This window comes from Sapajus apella, unplaced genomic scaffold (assembly GCF_009761245.1).
Source record: "Sapajus apella isolate SASKATOON/1434 unplaced genomic scaffold, GSC_monkey_1.0 scaffold53, whole genome shotgun sequence".
Taxonomy (NCBI): Eukaryota; Metazoa; Chordata; class Mammalia; order Primates; family Cebidae; genus Sapajus; species Sapajus apella.
In genome coordinates, this window is record NW_022436993.1 from 15,732,253 (window position 1) to 15,748,925 (window position 16,673).

General features: G+C 48.6%; 1 protein-coding gene across 2 annotated transcripts in view; it reads right to left on the bottom strand.

Annotated features, from left to right (window-relative positions):
- Positions 1-256: 256 nt before the first annotated feature.
- The window catches only part of PROSER2 (proline and serine rich 2), a 99,479-nt gene continuing 83,062 nt past the window's right edge, over positions 257-16,673 (bottom strand). For both annotated transcript variants that reach the window (XM_032244071.1, XM_032244072.1), the window contains exons 3-4: positions 4,312-4,564; positions 257-1,663 (exon numbers count right to left, since the gene is read on the bottom strand). In XM_032244071.1, the coding sequence (XP_032099962.1) occupies positions 723-1,663; positions 4,312-4,564 (1,194 nt within the window). In that variant the 3' untranslated portion in view covers positions 257-722. The remainder of the gene's footprint in view (positions 1,664-4,311; positions 4,565-16,673) is intronic.

Below are 16,673 nucleotides of genomic sequence, written 5' to 3' on the forward strand. Positions count from 1 at the left end.
GTGTATCTAAAAACACATACACAGCCTCATGCACACGTCCCAGACCTAGGAGTCCAATGAGACTTGCTTTCTCAAAATTACCACCTATTTCACTCACCAAACTCAAAATTATAGTACATCATACTCCAAAGGTTTCATTTCAGTTTTCAGTAAAAAACAAAACTGGGCAAGCTAAATTACGTCGAGAAACAAAAGCAAAGTACCATGATGCCGCACCCTTCGAAAACAAAAGCAAATACATTAAGACATTACAAAATGGAACAAGCATTTCTATTTTCTTAGAAAAGGCGGGGGGAATCCTGAGAGGAAGGGATCTAAACTGGCTTTCATGTCATGTACTTGGAGAAAAAGGCAGATGAGACTCAAGGAGGACAATCGCACCAACCCTGCTCCTCCCCGACGCCCCCAAAAGGTGGCATTTACACATCACGGAAACCTATGGGTTTAACAGGTTCTTTTCTCAGTTCTTGGGAAAAGGGAGACAAGACCCCGGCTGGATTCCTTTAGGGAAGAGTCCTCTGTTCCGGTGGCTGGAGCCAGCGGTGCGGGCTCGGCCAGGAGGCCCGAGCCTGGCCCCTCTCCACTTGCATGCGCCGCAGAGGGCAGGGGCTCTGGCTCTCACATCGGTTTTAGGCCCGGCAGCTCCTGGATGCGATGCAGCTCCTCTTTTACCCTCTCTTCGGGGTGGGGAGACACAGGGTGGATCCGGGCCCGCGCGGCCCTCACGAGGTCTCCCTGAGCAGCCCCAGCTTCCGCAGGGCCTCCCTGCGCGCCTCCTCCGAGGAGCCACGGCCCACGAACTGCACGGTGACGCCCTGGGGCCGGGGCAGGGAGTCTGCGCGACGCTGCACGTCCTTGCCGCCATCGGGCTGCCGGGGCCTGAGGATGCTCTGGTGGCCCCGCGTGCTGGGAAGGGCCACGCCGGGGCGGAAGCAGAGGGACTTCCCAGTGGGCGCGAAGGTACTGGGCGCACTCTTCAGGGCCTCGTGCGCGCTCGGGAAGCCGTTGGCCAGTGCCGGGCCCCGCGGAGCCTGGCTCCCTGCACGGAGACTCTCAGCGGGGCCCGTCCTGTCCTGGCCACGCGCCACCGGCTCTGGGAAGCAGCCGCGCCCCGGGGCCCCCTCACCCGCGTCCCCCGTGGCAGGGAAGGCACCGGCATGGCCGTGGATGGTGGCTAGCACCTGCGCCCTGCGCTCCTGCACGCTGACGGCCGCCTTGGACAGGGTCCTACGGGGCTCCCGGGCTGCACCATTGGTGACGATGATGTTGCTGGGGAAGCGGGGGGCCTTGGGCTGTGCCGGGCGGCTGGGCCTCAGGTCAGGGTCTCCACTGCGGCGTCCCCAGGCGGCTGGTGTCCTCCACTCCCCCGGTCGGCCCTCCCCAGACGGGAAGGTGGGCGAGAAGGCTTCACTCTCCGCAAGCCTCTCAGAAATCTTCTGCGCGATAACCAAGGGTGTGGGAACGGAGCGCAGGAGTCGGGGGTGCTCCTTCGGCGGGGAGGGGGCACGCAGCTCCCTCCTGGGGGGTTCGGGGGTGCCGGGCACCGGCGGCGCAGGAACGGTCTCGGGAGCCGGAGGGAGGGTCTCGGTAGCGGGGGTGTCCGCCGGAGGTGCAGGAGTCTCAGCATCTTGTTTCCTATGCTCCTTCCCGGAAGGTGCAGGCCCTGGAAGAGAGGGAAGAAAGAGCCTGTGAGCCACTAGCCCAGGTTAAGTAAAGGCATGAAATTCCCTCTCGCTGAACTGGAAAGAGCCTCAACCAGACCTGACACCAACTTCCCCGGTGCCGCCTGTGAGTGAACTACTCTCTCCGGGTTCCCTGGACTAGAGAAACAGGTGGTATGTTATGCTCATGACCTCACATCATGAGAAGGGACAAATCATGATAGCCCTGCAAGTCAGACAGTCGGCACCCAGGAGACATGCCCTCCACGCGGGCTGCTGAGGCTCCAGCCCCTGAGGCTGGGACAGGATGCACGCGGTGACCAGCTCATCGGGGAGTTTACAGAGGGGAAACTGAGGTTAGAATGTGTGGCATACACAGACACCAGCAGGTCTTTCCTTCTCGATGAAGGACATGAATCGGTGTCACTTTCCTCTATGATGGCGAATGTAACAGGCCTGAGTCTTGACACAGAATGCACCAATCACAGATCACCTGGCACTGCTCTACTTATGCACCTGTCTCCCAAAATAGAACTGGGCCACGTGGTGGCTCACTCCTCTAATCCCAGCACTTTGGGAGGCCAAGGCAGGTGGATCACATGAGGCCAGAAGTTCAAGACCAGCCTGGCCAACATAGTGAAACCCTGACTCTACTAAAAATACAATTAGCAGGGTGTGGTGGCATGTGCCAATAGTCCCAGCTACTCTGGAGGCTGAGGTGGAAGAATCACTTGAACCTGGGAGGCGGAGGTTGCAGTGAGCTGAGATGGCACCACTGCACTCCAGCCTGGGTGACAAGAGTGAGACTTTGTCTCAGAAAAAAAAAAAAAAATTCCTGAAATCGTACCTTTTTATGTTCGTATCTTCAGAATCTCACAATATATACTCTGTGGGCACTTAAAATTGTTATGAAAATGCCAGGTGTAGTGGCTCACACCTGCAATCCCAGCAAGTTGGGAGGCTGAGGTGGGAGGATCACTTGTGCCCCAAAGTTCGAGACTAGCCTGGGCTGCATAGTGAGACCCTCATCTCTAAAAATAATGAAAAATAAAAAATTAGCCAGGCATGGTGACTGCTTGGGAGGCTGAGGTGGGAGGATCATTTAAGCCCAGCAATTGGAGGCTGCAGTGAGCCATGACTGTGCCATTGCACTCCAGCCTGGGTGACAGAGCAAGTTTCTGTTTCAAAAAAAATTGTTATGAAAATAGCATGTTAGAGAACTGATGGAGAGGTGTAGCTGATTTTTCAGAGTGTTTTCCTTGGCGTGACTATGTGATCTCACATTTTAAATGTATCAGCTGCTTCAAATGACTTTTGGAACTAGATTTCAAAGCGGAAGTACAATATAAATGGGAAATTCACATTACTTCTCTTCTTTGAAGAGATGGCTGCAAACCAAGTTCCGTATTTACATGGAATCCGTATCCAGAGTATGCGAAGTTCAGTGTAATACATAGCCTTGCTTAAAATACATATATGCATATACATGTGCACATACTTTATTTCTAGTGGCTCAAGACAAATGCCAGTATTTTATCATTACCACAGCAAAAATACTTTTTTCCTCATCCCTTCCAATCCAACCCCTTGGCCACATGTGTTTCCAGTATCCTTTCCAATCAGGGAAAAAAACTGGAAGATATTTCTCTCTGCCCATTTCTGTCCAGTTCAGGGATCCCCAACACCCCTGGTACTGGTCTGTGGCCTGTTAGGAACTGTAAGCGGTGAGTGAGTGAAGCTCATTTGTATTTACAGCCACTACCCATGGCTCCCATTACCGAGCTCCACCTCCTGCCACGTCAGCAATGATACTAGATTCTCTTTCTTTTTTGAGACAGGGTCTTGCTCTGCCACCCAGGCTGGAGTGCAGTGGTGCAATCTTGGCTCACTGCAGCCTCTGGTGGGTTCAAGTGATTCTCGTGCCTCAGCCTCTGGAGCAGCTGGAACTACAGGCATGCACCACCAGGCCCAGCTAATTTTCACTGTGTTGGCCAGGCTGGTCTTGAACTCCTGGCCTCAAGTGATCCATGGCGCCCAGCCTGTAAAATAATTACCTGGAAGCCATTTCTAATTTTCTTTCTTTCTGTGCACGTGTGCATTGTGTATGAAAATGTAAACTCCGGGCCGGGCACGGTGGCTCATGCCTGTAATCCCAGCCCTTTGGGAGGCTGAGGCGAGTGGATCACCTGAAGTCAGGCGTTCAAGACCAGTCTGGCCAAAATGGCGAAACCCCGTGTCTACTAAAAGTACTTAGCCGGGTGTGGTGGCAGGTGCTTGTAGTCCCAGCTACCAGGAAGCTGAGGCAAGAGAATTGTTTGAACCTGGGAGACAGAGGTGAGCTGAGATAGTGCCACTGCACTCCAGCCTGGGCAACAAGAACGAGACTCCATCTCAAAAAAAGAAAAGAAAAAACAAAAAAAGCAAACTGTAAACTCCACTTAAGGGCCCAGTTTGTTTCCTCCTTTATTCTAGTCCCTCAGGCATTTCCCTTTGCAGGACAATGAAACTGCCGAGGATGCTTTTCCCCTATAAAAATCTGGGAAGACTCAACAGCTTCTACTGGCAAACACAGGAGATCACAAAAAGGATCTCTGTGCCCCACAGACACGAGCAAACCACGTCCCAGGCCTGGCCTGTGCTTCCCCCTCACCTGCTGCCTGGGCCCTCTCTGGAAGGCCCTCGGATTCCCTGGCGCGAGGTGCCAACTGCACTAAGTCGATGACATCTTCAGGCTCGGAGAGACTGGAGGTGCTCTCTCCCAGAGACGGGGAGCAGGGGCAGCATGCTCCCCCATCACACAGCACTGGCTCCTCAAAGTCCTCGTCCAGGGAGTCGATCGTCTCCTCAAAAAACAGAAGGACATCCTTTTCCTCATGGGTGAGGTACTTCAGGCTCTCATCATCCTAGAGAACAGGTTTGGGGATTGGGAATGGAAGAAAACAAACAGCAGCTTCACTAAAGAGACAAAAGCCCAGGCAAAGCCTGGATCAGTCCATAGCAGCGGGCGGAACTCACTGTCCTGAGTGCCCCGTCATGCAGGGCGCCCCTGCCATGCTGCCTGCGTGTGCCTCCCCATCACGCTCGGAAAGGCAGAGCAAATCACGGAGCCTCAAAGCTAACAGGGCCTCACCTTGGGGTTCTTAGCAAGTCAATGACAAAAAGCGCCTCTTGGGGAATGCACTGGCGAGCTGCTGTCAGCCTACTGCTATCTGGCCCACTTGTTTTTCCATAATCATGGGAAACCTCTGCTTAAACACAGTGGATTGAACTCACATTTCTCTCTTCTCTCTCCAGAAACCTTACTAAAACAAGGGATTTTTTTTTTTTTTTTTTTTTTTGAGGCAGAGTCTGCTCTGTTGCCCAGGCTGGAGTGCAGTGGTGTGATCTTGGCTCACTGCAACCTGCGCCTCCCAGGTTCAAACCATTCTCCTTCCTCAGCCCTCCCAAGTAGCTGGGATTATAGGCATGCACCACCATGTCCAGTTAATTTTTGTATTTCTAGTAGAGATGGGGTTTCACTATGTTGGCCAGGCTGGTCTCGAACTCCTGACCTCAGGTGATCTGCCTGCTTCAGCTTCCCAAAGTGCTGGGATTACAGGCGTGAGCCACCATGCCTGGCAAAACAAAGGCATTTTTTAAAGGCACAAATCACAACCACAAAATAGCAGGATGAGTGATGACAGAGCAAAAGCTGGGCAACCAGACAGCAGGACAGACGGAGACAGAGTGAGAAGGCCCAGGAAAGCCAGTGACCCACCTGCTGCATCCCGCAGAACCGCCCAGAAGCTCAGGCCCTGGAGGTGCTGAGCGGCTCTGGAAGTGTGGGCAAGGTGAAGAGAGACCAACTATTTGAAAGTCTCTTTCAGAAGCAATAAGCTCATCCTGGCACAAAACTAGCCACTTACTCTCAAAGGTGACAGAGGAACCCTGAAGAGGGGCCACAGAGCAAAGCTGATGGTGGAGCACTATGTTAACAAGGTAGGCTACCAGTGTAGACTAGGACATGTTAACAGTGTGGCCATCAGTGCAGCCAAGTGGCCACCCTCCAGACGGAAGACTGTACGTGTCATCTCCGGTGAACCTGAAGAATCCAAAGGCCAAAAAAAGCTGATCCCAAGGGTTCCCCAGCAAGATCAGTCGCAGGGAAAGATGACAGTCAATGAATCCTAGCATAGACCTGTGCAGCAGTTTCTTACTGTCCTACTCTGGAGTATGTGCAGATAGCTAATAACCACCGAGCGTCTGAGGAAACCTGTTATGTGAAAGAGCTATCAAAAGGACAAAAATGCTACTTACAGGAAATGAACCATTAAAAACTTCAAAAAGGTGCATCATCAGTTGTCAGATATGAGATTCTGAATCCATAAACAGCATGTTTTTTTCTTTATAGGACAAAAGAAGACTGTTAGAATCAAAAAAAAAATTAGCAGAAGAAAAAAATGAAAAACTAAATAAAAGCCTAAAAGATAAAGTTGTGAAATCAGAAAACTGAAAAAAGAAAAGGGTAAGAAAATTAGAGGATAGATCTGGGAGGGCCACTGTGTGAGTAATGGGAGTTCCAGAAAGAGAAATCAGAGATAATGAGAGGAAGAAATTATCAAAATAAAGTAATTCATGGGAATGCCCCTGAAGAGGAACATGTTTCCAAATTGAAAGGGGTCATGAATGTACAACCTAATGAAGAAAAAGCAAACAGACCCATGCCACAGTATGCATCATTGTGAAATTTCAGAATACTGAGAGCCAAGAAAAGATCCTGAAAGCTTCCCAGAGTGAAAAAGCAGGTCACATACAAAAGACCAGAAATTAGAGGCAAGGTGGGTGGATCACTCAAGCGCAGGAGTTTAAGACCAGGCTGGCCAACATGGTGAAATCCTGTCTCTACTAAAAATACAAAAATTAGCTGGGTGTGGTGGCGTGCACCTCTAATCCCAGCTACTCAGGAGGCTGAGGCAGGAGAATCACCTGAACTTGGGAGGTGGAGGTTGCAGTGAGCAGAGATTGCACCACTGTACTCCAGCCTGGGTGACAGAGTGAGACTCTGTCTCAAAAAAAAGAAAAAAAAAGGATCAGAAATCAGAATTTGACAACTGCCTGTGGTTATGTAAGAGAGCATCCTTGTTTTTAAAATGTACTTCAGTATTGAGGGGAGTATTATATAGCAACTACATTCAAATGGTTCAGAAAAAAGTATGCATGTGTGTGTAGATACATGTAGAGAGAAGGAAAGGGAGCATGCTAAAATGTGGAAAAAATTTAAAAATTGGTGAATGTAATTAAAGGGTACGTGGGAGTTCTCTGTGCTATTCTTACAACTTCATTAAGTTTGAAATAACTTCTAAACAATTTAAACACACAAAAGTCCAGGAATCAGAAAACAGCAACAGACTTCTCAGCAGCAACACTAGAAGCCGGGAGACAATGAGTGCTCAAAACCCGATAAATTCTGAACTAGAATCCAATACATAATCTGATTATTAATTAGAATTCTTGAAGAATAAAGATTTTTTTTTTTTTTGAATAAATATGTTTCTTAGACATGCAAGGTCTAACACTCCGATCTCCCATGCCAGCCTTTCTGAGGAGGCCACTGGAGGGTAGTCAGGAAGGGAAGCTGCTCCTCCCAACACGGAGTAAACCCAGACAGAAGACAGGAGCCAGCTAACAGGAGCGTCCACACAACGCTGCAGGGAATCCCAGAATAACAGGGGTTCCCTAGGAAGCCAACTGTGTGGTCAGCAAGTAGACCAGTCCACAGCAAGCCCGAGGGCGACACAGGAAAGCACACAAGCAAATAAAAGCAAAACCGTGATCACAGAAAAACCAAAGTGAGAAAATGCATTCATCCATCAATCTGTATACAGCAATATACACACCTTTACCATAACAGATACAGAGTTGTCTCAGATTGATATATATATACTTTATATACACAGGAAAAAATACTGAAAGGATATATAGCAATATGTCAATAGTGGAGGTAAGTAACAAATAGAGTGGACAGCTGACGCCTCCAGCTGAGTAGGAAGTGGGGGTGGCACATGCATGATGACGCTCTTATAAACCCTGTAGACAATTTGACTCTATAATGCTATGAGTGTGGACGCTGCTTCTGCTGTACTTTGGCTGTTTTGGTTTTTTGGTGGGGGATGTTGTCACTCCCATCACCCAGGCTGTTGAGTACAGTGGCACGATCTTGGCTTACTGCAATCTCTACCCACAGGGCTCAAGCAATTCTTCTGCCTCAGCCTTTCGAGTAGCAGGGACTGCAGGTACCCACCTGCCCCCTGCTAATGTATTTTTTGTCCTATCAAAAGTGATTAAGAGCTGATCCATGCAGTGTGGACTGATGCTTTCCACACTGATTTGAGAGGTATTCAAATGCCCATGTAGCCACAGCATGTAACTCCGAGGCCCATACCGGAGCCTGTGGCCTACACAATTTCAGAGGCTGTAGTTGAAGGCATAGTACACTGTTGTTTTGGGGATTAACACAAGAACACATGCAAATTTCTCAAGCTAGCCTGGTCTTATTAGCTTACTCCTGAAAGAAGGAGGGCTCAGGAAAAGGAGAGATACCTCGACGGGGGTTAGGTAGGCAGGCAGAATGGTGCTAGGGAGGATAAGCCATGCGTACCTGTTGGATATAAACCCACGCACAGTTGCTGGGTCTGAAGACGTGTGTCTGCTCAGGCGGGCAGACACAGCTTTCCGAAGTGGTTGTACTGGCTGATGTTTTCAACAGGCCTGGTTGCGCTGGTGCCCCGAAGGAGAGGAATTCAGTTACATCTCACTGTGGTTTTTTTCCATGTCATTTCCATGAAGACTAAGGATGTTGAACATTTTTTCTCCATAATACAGATGAGTACTCCTCATCTGAAATGCTTGGGATAAGAAGTGTTCTGGATTTTTTTTCACATTTTGAAATATTTGCCTATACATAATGAAATGTTTATGTTTCATATATGCCTTTTGCTAATTTTTTGGAGACTGGGTCTCACCCTGTTGCCCAGGCTGGAGTGGAGTGGTGTAATCACGGCTCACTGCAGCCTAGGTCTCCCCTGCTCAAGTGATCTTCCCACCTCAGCCTCCCCAGTAGCTGGGACCTACTGGCACACACTACCATGCCCAGCTAATTTTTATGCATTTTTTTGTAGAGACAAAGTCCCACCATATTGTCCAGGCTGGTCTTGAACTCTGGGCTCAGGTGATCCTCTGGCCTCGGCTTCCCAAAGTGCTGGTATTGCAACCATAAGCCACTGTGCCTAGTGTCTAATAGATCTTGATATCTGGCAAAGTCCTCGAGTTTTGTTGGAGTTCTTAAAGTCCTCCTTCTTTGAGCCTGGTTAGCTTTTCTTAGCCCCTTTTTATTTCCATATATATTTTACTATCAGCTCATCAATTTCCATATTCACATAAGCACACACATAGCCCTGATGTGACTTTAACTGGGATTGCGTAAAAGTTTCTCAAACTGGAGAGAACTGATGCCTTTACAATCTTTTCTCGACCCATGAATACGGCATGTGGCTTCATTTATTTAGATGCATGGTTCTCAAAGTGTGATTTTCGGCCAAGAAGCAGCATCTGTGAACTTGTTAGACACATTCTCGGGTTCAATCCCAGATCTACTGCATTAGAAACTTGAGGCATGGGGCCTATCAGTCTGTGTGGGATGTGGCCTCCAGAGTCTGATGCGCTGAAGCGGCAGATGCCCGATGTGACTCTTCAATTTCTCTCAGCGATTTCTCTCGGTTTCCAGTGTAGACAACTCTCCTGCCCTGTCTACTGAGGTATTTGCCGTGGCTCTGCCTATGCTTCTCAGTTAACTTTCCACCATTCTCTCCTTTATCTTCCTCAGGAGGCACGGCCAACTCTTTGGGAAAGGGCTAGGTGGTAAATATTCTGGGCTGTGCAGGGTTTAGGTAGCAGCTACGCAACTCCACCAAGGTAAGGAATGAGGCTCACTTTCGTTACACTGCACTTTATTTACAAAAGCAGGGAGTGGGCCATGGGCTGTGATTGTCACTTCCTGGTCCCTGCTCAAGTCCATCATTTGCTCTTCCTACATTGGCTTCTAAGGCAGCGACACCTGTCTGTGCCCAGCTGCATCTCACCTACTTTCATGGCTCAATTTCAAACCTCTGCCCACCCCCACAGCATCCCTGAATCACAGCCACACACCTGCATCTGCTAGGCACACCAATACCACGGTATAAACCATGCCCTTGCTGTCTAGAGCTGACCACCCAATGGGGGCTTCAGATAAGAGCACTGGCACCTGCCCCGGAGTGTGGAACTCCTGTGACAAGGCGACCTGACTGTGATGGAAACACCACAAGCATGGTTACCAAGCCACACTTCCGGGGAAAGGGGTCTGTGCAGGAAAAACTTCTGAGAGGGAAGAACACATCAGCTGATAACCTGGGAGAACCGGATGGGAGTTAAGCAAGAAGGAACAAGGCGCAATGAGGCATGAGCCTTTTGGAATGATCATCTTGGTTATAGTGCAGAAAATATTGAATATGGGAAACAATTTATTATTTTTTTTTGAGAAGGCGTCTTGCTGTGTTGCCCAGGCTGGAATGCAGTGACACAATCTCGGCTCACTGAAGCCGCCGCCTCCTGGGTTCAAGCAATTCTCCTGCCTCAGCCTCCTGAGTAACTGGGACTATAGGCGCACGCACGCCACCACGACTGGCTGACTTTTGTATTTTTAGTAGAGATGGGATTTTGCCATGTTGGCCAAGCTGGTCTCAAACTCCTGACCTCGTGATTTACCTGCTGCAGCCTCCCAAAGTCCTGGGATTACAGGCATGAGTGACCGCACCCGGCCTCGACCCAGCTGCATGCCTGCTTCTGTTCTATATTTTCCCATCACACACTAACAAGCACCCACGGACCCTTACTTGGATGCCCGCACAGGCCTCATACATTTCACCCCAGAGTTCCTCTGCTCACGGTCTCACCTCAGGGTTCTTTCTTCCTGTGCTTAATTATTATTTGTATAAAACGAGTCAGAAATCACTTTTCACCAGGCCAGTGGATGAGCAGTTTCCCAGGCCCTGGGAGGCTGAGAGTCTCACATCCTCAAACTACCTGAGCCCCTCTCGGGTGTGGGGCAGGAGTGGGGGCTAGGCACCGAATGTGTCCCAGGCGCCTTCTCTGTGGTCAGCCTGGCCTTGTGGCCTGAGTCCCGAGGCAGGCCCAGACATGCTGTGGGCTCTCTCTGCTGCCTCATCCTGGGGGAAGGAAGCTGCATTCCGCAGTAAGCCAGATCTGCCCACTCTGGGAGGGGAGGACATGGGAGGCAGAAGCAGAGAGAGCAGTGGGGAAGGGATCAGGGCCTCAGGGCCAGAGAAGATGCTTGTAGCCCTTAGCAGGGAGAATCTGTCTACCCTTCCCTTGGGAGACTCCAGATGTGGCCTGTCTCAGAGATGCCCAGAAGAAAGGGATGGCCTAGGGAACAGGTCATGGGGCGGGGGTATGGGCAGGGACAGAGAGTGACTGCAGATGGGCCAGGATTTCTTTTCGGGAGGTGAAAACATTCTAAAATTTACTGTGGTGACGTACTTACACTAAATGCCATTGACTGTATACTTTAAACGGGTGAACTGTATGCTGTGTGACTTGTATCCCAATAAAGCTGTTACAGTAAAAAATACAAAAGCACAAGGCATTGCCTGGTGGCCTGTGGAGGCAGCAGAGCTCTGGAGCTCGCAGTGGAGGCTCCTGTAGAGCCGGGTGCTGCTGGAAGAAGCCTTTGCTAATAACTCAGGTCCCTAAGAACTACACAGATAGGAAATTAGGAGAAGCAAAAACAGCAGCTTTCTTGGGCAAGAGTGAGTTGGAGAAAGCCTAAGTTTGTCCCTATTCATTGGGAAGATAGAAGAAGGCTGACAGCAGAAAAGAAAATTCCCTTCTCACAAATTTTTTTTTGAGATGGAATCTCACTCTGCCGCCCAGGCTGGAGTACAGTGGTGTGATCTTGGCTCACTGCAACCTCTGCCTCCTCACTCACACGATTCTCCCACCTCAGCCTCCCATGTAGCTGGGATTACAAGCATGCGCCACCATGCTCGGCTATTTTTTTTTTTTTTTTGGTATTTTAGCAGAGATGGGGTTTCACCATGTTGGCCAAGCTGGTCTCAAACTCCTGACCTCAAATGATCTGCCTGCCTCAGCCTCCCAAAGTACTGGGATTACAGGCATGAGCCACCATGCTTGGCCTAATTGATGTTTTTAATGTACCAGTTTGGATTGTGGAGTAAATAGCAGTTCTTTAAGGAAACAAATCTTCAGATGTTAAAAGAACAAGTGAGAAAACCATCCCTCACATATTATGCTGACTTCAAGAAATGACAAGCCTCTGAAGGAAATACTGCTTTGCTTCCAGAACATGAGCAACGTATTTCTACCCTCATAGGTGTGTTAGGATTTTGAAGAGATAATCTCTAGTGGATTCAAACCCGAAAGTTCAAAATGCTGAACATACAAAGGTAATGACAGTGCACAGGATCAAGCCCCCATTAAGAGAACAAAGTCCCAGGCTAGCCCATCTCTTTTGACTCCTGTAGAGATGACAGAAGAAAAGTCTGTCCAACCCCATTCAAGCTCTGAGGGGAGCAGCCCCATCAAAAGCTAGATGACAACTTTTTTAAAAAAGCTAGCAACAGGCACAAAAGTCAACAGTCCTAGCTATTCCTATGACAGCACAGATTTGGGACAGGAGTTTTGTCTGTAGGGAAATGGTAGAAGAAAATCTTTGTTTGGCTGAACAAAAATGCTGAGAAGGCTTAAAATATGCATACTGAAGTAACCCCTACCTAAAAAACTGCTGAACTGGCCGGGTGTGGTGGTTCATGCCTGTAATCCCAGTACTTTGAGAGGCTGAATTCCTTGAGGCCAGGAGTTCAAGACCAGCCTGGCCAACATGGTAAAACCCCATCTCTACTAAAAATACAAAAATTAGCCGGGCATGTTGGTGCGCCTGTAACCCCAGCTATTTGGAAGACTGAGGCAGCAGAACTGCTTGAACCTAGGAGACAGAGGTTGCAGTGAGCCGAGATCATGCCATTGCACTCCAGGTCTGGGTGACAGAGCAAGACACTGTCTTGGCAAAAAAAAAAAAAAAATTAATTGCAGACTAAGACAATTATGGCAACTCCTTGTGAAGGATTTTTTAAAATGAAGCAGTAGAACTCATCTCTAGTCCAGACCAAAAAAAAAAAAAAAATCATAAAAAAGCTGTGATGGCTAAGAAAATGTCTGGAGATGAGCCAGGCGTCTCTGAACCGCCCCCTTCCAACCCCCTTAGTCCTTGGTTGGCAGGCTGGGCTAGATGGTATTCAGGTATTGGGCGAGTGTCATCTGACCCCTTCTTACACCACAGTTAGCTCTTTGACACCTAACCAATGCCTTATTGATTTAATAATCCCAGCTGCTGGGAGACCCGCTGGGAGCTAAACAGAATAGGGGCGGAGAGAAGAAAATGCAGGCAGCCCCTTCCTGCACAGCTCTGAGTGCCGCACCTACTTCGGCAGCCTCGGATGAGAGAATGTAAATGCAGGTGGGGTATCCCATGGTTTTGGGACAAAGGTTTTATTATTATTATTATTATTTTTAGATGGAGTCTCCCTCTATGACCCAGGCTGGAGTGCCGTGGTTCGATCTTGGCTCACTGCAACCTCTGCCTCCCAGGTTCAAGTGATCCTCCTGCCTCAGCCTCCAGAGCAGCTGGGATCACACGCACGTGCCACTATACAGGGCAAATTTTGTAGTTTTAGTAGAGATGAGGTTTCACCATGTTGGCCAGGCTGGTCTCTTGACCTCAGGTGATCTGCCCGCCATGGCCTTCCAAAGTGCTGGGATTACAGGCATAAACCACTGCGCCTGGCCAATTATGGTTATTTCTAGCTAGACACTAAAGTCATATTTAATGATGGCTGACTTAAACCTGTGCTTCTGGCAGGAAAGACACACAAATCCATGAAGAATGAGATGCATGTACAGTTTGGATTACAAAACCAAAGAATAATGGCTTCAAAAATGACAGCTGGGCTCCTGGCTGCCTTAAATGTCTTTAAACTGGTAATACCGATCTTGCTTTCATATCTCTCTCTTATAGGAGATCTTGATTGAGACAGAGATACCCCGAGTGTTCAGCATTGGAGGTGCTCCAAGACCCACATGAGCTTGGGTCCTCCACGGCGACCTCACCACTATACTGTGAGTTCCTAAAAGGAGGCAAACTGAGTCTTATCCCATCATCTCTCAGTTCTTATATGCAGTAGGCATTTACGAGATGTTGACTGAACTGGCCTTTTAGAAAAGCTTCTGAGTTATGTTTTAAAGCAGCTGTTTGACCAGGATCGTTAGGATTCCAGCCAGGTGAGAAGCCAGGATGAAGGACAGGGTTATTCCTGACTAAGCGCCTTCTCCTTCCTGGCTCCTCTGGTTCGGTTTCCGCAACTGAAGACACAGAGCAAACAGCACATCAGATTCGTAGCACACTCCTCAGACTTTGCTCCGGCCGGGCCATGTGGGAAGTCCCCAATGCTTGCTGTACCTTTTAATCCCAGGGGCCATGTGTGTCAAGTGCTCTTGGGGGACCAAAGGCTCAGGAGCTGCTGGCTGCTGCCTGGTCACAGACTGCTGTGTGACTTCAGGGCCACAGCCTGTGTGCGTGTGGGCAGAGGACATTCAAGACAGTTCCTCAAATACTAAATCCTAAAAACTCGCTTATAAATGTGGATCATTGTTTTTGCCCAAACCAGAGATAAAAATGAAAAAGAGGTAGGCTTGGGATGTCCCCAGCCACCCTCACAAAAGCAGCCATAGGCTTTGAGCTCAGCTCCTTGGGAATCGTGTGGATGGAGAGCTCCCCGCCCTGTCAAAGCAGCCGAATCTTATTTTTTCTAGAGGAAGCTTTAGGATATGTGAAGGCAGACCCGACTTCAGGATTCAGAGTGAGAGTCTGCGAACACTGGTGTGAGGCAGCACCCTGCCCGGGCCGTGCACCCAGGGGGTTTGAGAGACGGTGTCAGCCCTGGAGAAAGGCTGGCCTTAGAGGCTGACGTCGGTCACCAAACACCCAGAGCCGCCTGTAGCAGCCATAGAGCGCTGTCACCTATGGAGTCTCCAGCCTTTCTTGGGTCTTTTATTTAGTGCCTGCATCACCTCTCGAGGTGGCAGACTCCACAAGCAGCGGCATCAGGAAGTACCGCCTTGCACACATCAAAGCTGCCCTCTTATGTTTCAAAGGAAAAGACAAAATTCAAGGGACACCTTCTCAGCCACATATTGAAGGATTTGCACAACTAATTCTAGTGCTACCTATACCTTTCATTAAAAAACGTTCACAGACAGGACTCTACCAAAAAATGCACAGACACAACTAGCCTCTTGAGAAATAAAGACATGTTCACTGCCCTCCTAGAACAGCCTCAGGCATAACTGTGGCCACACGGATAGCCACAACAATACTATGTAAGTAGGTATTTAAAAAAATATTTGAGATCATCTTCTAGAATTTACTTATTTTGTGTAAAAATAGGGGTCTTGCTAGGTTTCCCAGGCTGGCCTTTAGCTCCTGGGCTGAAGTGATCCTTATCCCTCAAGCCTCCCAAGCAGCTAGGACTACAGGTGTGTGTCACCAAACCTGGCCACTTTTAAAATTTTTAACTTGCACTGACTCAGGAGAAAAGTGTCGAAAGAGCAGAGCTCTGGTATATCCCAGGTGACACTCCAACTAGCACTTCAAACTTTAGGGTACTTGTAATTAAAATCAGGCGGTCTTTTTTTTTTTTTTTTTGAGATGGAGTTTCGCTCTTGCTGCCCAGGCAGGAGTGCAATGGCACGATCTCAGCTCACAGCAACCTCCACCTCCTGGGTTCAAGTGATTCTCCTGCCTCAGCCTCCTAAGTAGCTGGGATTACAGGCATGTGCCACCACGCCCAGCTAATTTTGTATTTTTAGTAGAGACGGGGTTTCTCTATGTTGGTCAGGCTGGTCTCGAACTCCTAATCTCAGGAGATCCACCTGCCTTGGCCTCCCAAAGTGCTGGGGTTACAGGTGTGAGCCACCATACCCGGATCATCTTTTATCTTCTTTTAGGAATAATGTTTGCTTAAAAAAAAAACCTCTAAAAATCAGAACTAGGTTTTCTCTTTCTCAAGAAACTCACAGCCTAACTAGGTTATGTTTTACATACAAAGCCCACTAAGAGGTGCATTTACATGAAGTACAATTTAGAGGCCTAAGAACACTGATGACTTACTCATTTTTCATGACCTCAGGAATTAAAGGATACCACTTAATAGAAGAAACCACTATGGTTGATTTTTGTTCTAAAGAGAAAAGTCAAATTAAAAAAGAAAGGATCCGATGAGTTAGAATAAAACCTACAGCTTCTCTCAGAATTCACACTTCCAAAAAAGTGGAGTATGACGTTTAAATGTGCTCTAATGCTGTGAGAGGGACTGGCTGCTAAGTGCCTGTGTGAAAATCATGTGACTATTTACAAAACTTTAGTAGGATAAATACAAAAATTAGTAGGGTAAGGTGGCACATGCCTGTAATCTTAGCTACTCGGGAGGGCTGAGGCAGGAGAATTGCTTGACCCAGGGAGGTAGAGGTTGCAAAAGAAAAAATAAACGTGAGCAGACTGGGTGTGGTGGCTCATGCCGACAGTCCCAGCACGTTGGAAGGCTGAGGCAGGAGGCTTCCTTGAGGCCAGGAGTTCTAAATTAGCCTGTTCAACATAGCAAGACCTCATCTCTACAAAAAAAAATGTAAACAATTTCCAGGTGTGGTGCTGCACGCCTGCCATCCCAGCTACTTGGGAGGTTGAGGCAGGAGGATCACTTGAGCCTAGGAGGCCATGGCTACAGTGAGCTATGATTGTGCCACTGCACTCCAGCCTGAGTGACCAAACAGAAACCACAAAAACCCACTTTAGTTGTCATTTAAGGTTAAATGCCATATATATATACACACACACACACACACACA